Source organism: Carassius gibelio, chromosome A3 (assembly GCF_023724105.1).
Source record: "Carassius gibelio isolate Cgi1373 ecotype wild population from Czech Republic chromosome A3, carGib1.2-hapl.c, whole genome shotgun sequence".
Taxonomy (NCBI): Eukaryota; Metazoa; Chordata; class Actinopteri; order Cypriniformes; family Cyprinidae; genus Carassius; species Carassius gibelio.
The window spans coordinates 33,239,608-33,244,607 of NC_068373.1; the positions used below are offsets into that span (position 1 = coordinate 33,239,608).

At 41.1% G+C, this 5,000-nt stretch overlaps 2 protein-coding genes across 4 annotated transcripts in view; both read left to right on the plus strand.

The window, feature by feature from the left end:
• Positions 1-552, plus strand: part of LOC127943387 (E3 ubiquitin-protein ligase RNF170-like) — a 27,062-nt gene extending 26,510 nt beyond the window's left edge. Inside the window, exon 2 of the mRNA XM_052539843.1 lies at positions 57-552. Coding sequence (XP_052395803.1) covers positions 57-352 — 296 coding nt within the window. The 3' untranslated portion in view covers positions 353-552. The remainder of the gene's footprint in view (positions 1-56) is intronic.
• The window catches only part of LOC127956105 (glutamate receptor ionotropic, NMDA 2B-like), a 114,434-nt gene that overhangs the window by 17,136 nt on the left and 92,298 nt on the right, over positions 1-5,000 (plus strand). The gene's annotated exons all lie outside the window — the stretch shown is intronic.

Here is a 5,000-nt window from a genome sequence, read left to right on the forward strand (position 1 = left end):
GTGTCTGTGTCTCTGTGTGTGTGTGTGTTTGTGTGTGTGTGTCTATGTCTGTGTCTCTCTGTGTGTGTGTGTGTGTGTGCAGCTGCTGGACCGTCTGCTGGACGTCCCCACGCTGCTGCGGCACGCCTTCAGAGAGATGTTCTCCGTCGGGGGTCTGTTCTGGATGTTCCGGATCCGGATCCTGCTGTGTGTGCTGGGAGCGCTGACGTACCTGGCGTCGCCGCTGGACTTCATCCCCGAGGGAGTGGTGGGGCTGCTGGGCTTCATGGACGACTTCTTCGTCATCCTGCTGCTCTTCATCTACATCTCCATCATGTACCGCGAGGTGGTGACGCAGCGGCTGGCCACATGAGCGTCTGATCTGTGCTGAAGACTCAGACCTGTCCTGTTCTGAGCTCCGCGCAGGGTGAAGAGCAACACACACACACACACACACACTATTACAGACGTGTTTAATATGACACAACTGAAACATGATAAACGCTTGTCGTCTCACACGTTTTCTCTTCAGATGGTGTCATTCAAACATTAAAGAAAGATTCTATGAGTTCATCTGATGGTTTTTCTAAAGTGTTGTAAATGAATATTTGTTCATGAAGCGGGCGAACAGCTGGAGAACAGCAGAATAACCACAAACTAAAGAACTAAGGCCATTCTAGTGATGTTTCCAGGGTAAATAAGGCAAACTCCTGAAGCACGGTGAAATGACAGGAATGACGTTTTGGGAGTATTGGGTGGATCTCTGCTGTATTTCAGGTCTTTGAAATCATTTCCATCGTTAATTTGTAATTAATCACTTTTCGGTCTGTTTGAGCTTCTCTGAATCTGTTCCTGAAGCAGAAGAAGAGCCGTGTGCCTTCATCTATCCTTCTCATGTTGATATGTTCTGCCTTTATTAGACTGGTCACAGAAACTACAGGTTTAATGATCAGTCTGTTCGTGTCACATGTGTTAATCACACCCCCACAATCCTCTTGTACCTGTATAATCACATAATCAGGTGCTGTATTTCTCTCTAGCTCTTGAGTTCTTGTAGCAGTGGTCTGTGAGCAGCAGGTGGCAGCACAATATAAAGATCTGAACCCCTTCACCAGGGAACATCGAGTAACTCACAGTAAAACTACCAGAATTCATTTCTTTTTGGAGAAACATACTCAAATCTGAAGCAGAACTTAGTCAAAGCTTGAGCTTTATGTCCTCTGTGTTTGAGCTTGTCTTGATCTGAAGCGCTGCGAGTCCTTCAGAAGAGCGATGCACGGTCAGTGTCTCATGAAGAAGAGCTGCAGCTGCGTTCTTTACACTAAAGAATGTGTAAAGAAATAAATATAACGTGTTTATGAAATAATTAGATCCATAAATGATGCTGCATTGGCTGGAGCCAGCTGAATGATGAAACACAGTGTATTTGATTGCTGGTTTACTGTGAGTCAGAGTTCTAGAGATTTTGTGATTTCCCCTTTCAGAGCCGAACAGTTCCTCAGACGTGAACTTTAACTGAACTTCTGAGAAATCCAGCAGCGCATTGCATTCTGGGAAATGAAGTGTGTCAATATAAACCAATCTGTCTGGCTGGAAGGACAAGAAAGGACCACAAACTTTTGTTAAAAGTTCAAACAAAGCTATCATTTTGACGTGCTTCTTTTTACAAAAAAATCACTTATTAATATTACTTATATCAATTATGTTTTATTCTACTTGGTTTGAATTTCAGTTCTTGTTCCTGTCTGCCATCTCCGTTCAAGTTCAGAACTAATCATCTAATTATTTCTTCAAGACTGGTCATAATTTAAAGTCATATCTTGAAAGCTGATGTCACAATAAATGTCCGTAACACAACCAGAAGACGACGAGCAGCGACCCGCTCCATCAAACTAACTCGGGGTTCCAGGATTCGGTCTGAGCTGACCACACCAAACTAAACCTGATCCTCACGTTCCTCTGTCAGCTGCGGCTGGATCCTGAGGTCATGGAGCACGTGCACATGAAACTGTGACATCAGCAATGAACAGCCAATCACGTGCCTTGAAACTGTGATTTGCTTCTCGTGAACCAAAAATTAAAGAGATTGAACAAGATGAAGAATTTAAACACATTTACATGAGATAAAACAATATTTCCTTGAGACTTAAAGAAAACATCTTGCCGTGTAACTGCAGTTAGTTAGTAAGTTAGTTTACATATTTAATAGGTATAAAACACTTAAAAATCTAAGGTCATATGTTTAAAGCTATTGATTTTAAAACTGTTTTATTGCATATTATCTATGTTTATATTATTTTAAGATAATGTGTGTGTTTATATTTAAGAGCTCTTCAGACAGTCACTTCTGCATCTAATTGAGAGAAGAAAATATGTGGCAAGGACTGATATTTATTCATCTAGTGGTGTATTTAGTACATTTCCTGAGGCTGTGATTTACCCTCATCACAGCTTAAACACCTCACATCCGTCTGAAGATGTGTGTGTGTGTGTGTGTGTGTGTCTGCCTTCATCTAATAATCTTCTAACACTCTATTTCTATCGTCCACTTTAAATATTCTACTGATTATAAGTCTGTTGTAAGTACGTCAGCTCATTGTACTAACCCTCATCTAACAATCTTCTAGTACTCTAATGAGAGATAGTTGACGTGTAGTTGCTAAATGAATTACAGTCAGAATGTGGATTGTCATGATTCTCCCAAACCCAAAGTCATGTGAAGGTGATCAGAGTAAACACACACAATGTCTTTTATCCGTCTTGGATTAAAATATCAGACTTCTGTGTCAACATGGGAAACGAGAGTGTGTTTACATTTATTTAAAACAGAAATGCATATATATTCTGTTGTTGATTCAGGGTCAGCATCATCTGAGGTCCTCTGAGGGTCAGCATCATCTCTTCTCAGGTGTTCTGGATCCAGACTGGAGCTTGTGTAAATCCTAGTTACCACGGGATGAAGATCCAGCAGAAACAGAGAAACACATAGAGACATCATTAGCATAGCTGCTGTTCAACAGAGTAAAATTAGTTTAACCCAAGCTAATGAATAAGAATGCAACTACACTCACTATTTAAGATACATTATTCGAATGCTTGGCGAAAGAGATGTGTTTTTAATCTAGATTTAAACAGAGAGAGTGTGTCTGAACCCCGAACATTATCAGGAAGGCTATTCCAGAGTTTGGGAGCCAAATGTGAAAAAGCTCTACCTCCTTTAGTGGACTTTGCTATCCTAGGAACGACCAAAAGTCCAGTGTTTTGTGACCTTAGGGTGCGTGATGGGTTGTAGCGTGGTAGAAGGCTAGTTAGGTACGCAGGAGCTAAACCATTTAGGGCCTTATAGGTAAGTAATGATAATTTGTAACTGATACAGAACTTAATAGGTAGCCAGTGCAGAGACTGTAAAATTGGGGTAATATGATCATATTTTCTTGACCTGGTAAGGACTCTAGCTGCTGCATTTTGGACGACCTGTAGCTTGTTTATTGAAGAAGCAGGACAACCACCTAGAAGTGCATTACAATAGTCCAGTCTAGAGGTCATGAATGCATGAACTAGCTTTTCTGCATCAGAAACAGATAACATGTTTCGTAGCTTGGCAATGTTTCTAAGATGGAAGAATGCAGTTTTTGTAACATGGGAAATATGATTTTCAAAAGACAAATTGCTGTCTAATATAACACCCAGATTTCTGACTGTAGAGGAAGTAACAGTACATCCGTCTAGTTGCAGATTGTAATCTACAAGATTCTGTGTAGTGTTTTTTGGTCCAATAATTAATATCTCTGTCTTATCCGAATTTAATAGTAGAAAATTATTTGTCATCCAATCTTTTACATTTTTAACACACTCTGTTAGCTTAGATAATTGGGAAGTTTCATCTGGTCTCGTTGAGATATATAGCTGAGTATCATCAGCATAACAGTGAAAACTAATCCCGTGTTTTCTAATAATATTACCAAGGGACAACATGTATATTGAAAATAGAAGGGGACCTAAGACGGATCCTTGTGGCACTCCATATTTTACTGGTGATAAATGAGATGACTCCCCATTTAAAAAAAAACAAAATGGTAGCGATCGGACAGGTAGGATCTAAACCATCTTAGAGCCTGCCCTTGAATACCTGTATAGTTTTGTAATCGATCTATGAGTCGAACGCAGCACTAAGATCAAGTAAGACTAGCATCTCTTCTCTTCTTCATGAATTAATTCCGCTGCGTGACTATTGTACAGTCCATCATGCATCACATTGCTGTACACGAGGAGTGAGCTGCACTGGCCCGAGTTTCCCAGAAGTCTGTGCGTCCTTCTCTCATGTTCTGGGTCAGTAAATGAAGAGGTGGAATCATTCTGTGTCCCACCCAAGACCTGCTGTTTCTCATGCCCTGCTGCCGTCTGGCACAGCATTATGGGTAGGGCTCTGCTCCGGGACTCTAGGAGTGTACGTCTGTGTGTGTGTGTGTGTGTGTGTGTGTGTGTGTGTGTGTGTGTGCAGCGCCCAACCCACACCCACTTGACTGATCCTGTCTACTGTAAGAACGCAGACGCCCAGGTTTCGTTTAAAGTTTCGTTCATGTTTTTGTGATATATCAGGCATAACCCATGTCCCCATTTTTCAAAACACTTATAAATCATACAGAATGAGTTTTTTTGAGAAAGTAAAAATGCACAAAGTTTCCTGTGAGGGTTAGGGTTAGGTGTAGGGTTGGTGAAGGGACATAGAATATACAGTTTGTACAGAATAAAAACCATTACACCTATGGGATGAACACACTTTACACAAAAACAAACATGTGTGCGTGTGTGTGTGTGTGTGTGTGTGTGTCTGTGTGTGCGTGTGTGTGTGTGTGTGTGTGTGTGTGTGTGTGTGATAGAGCTGAAGCTATAGACAGTGATTCATGGCATGAAACACACTTCCAGTAAACAGGAAGGAAGTCCGTGAGCGTCCACAGGAAATGAATCAGTGCTGAGAGCTTCATGATCAGGTTAGCAGGTCTTTAGTTTAGTTTAGTCAT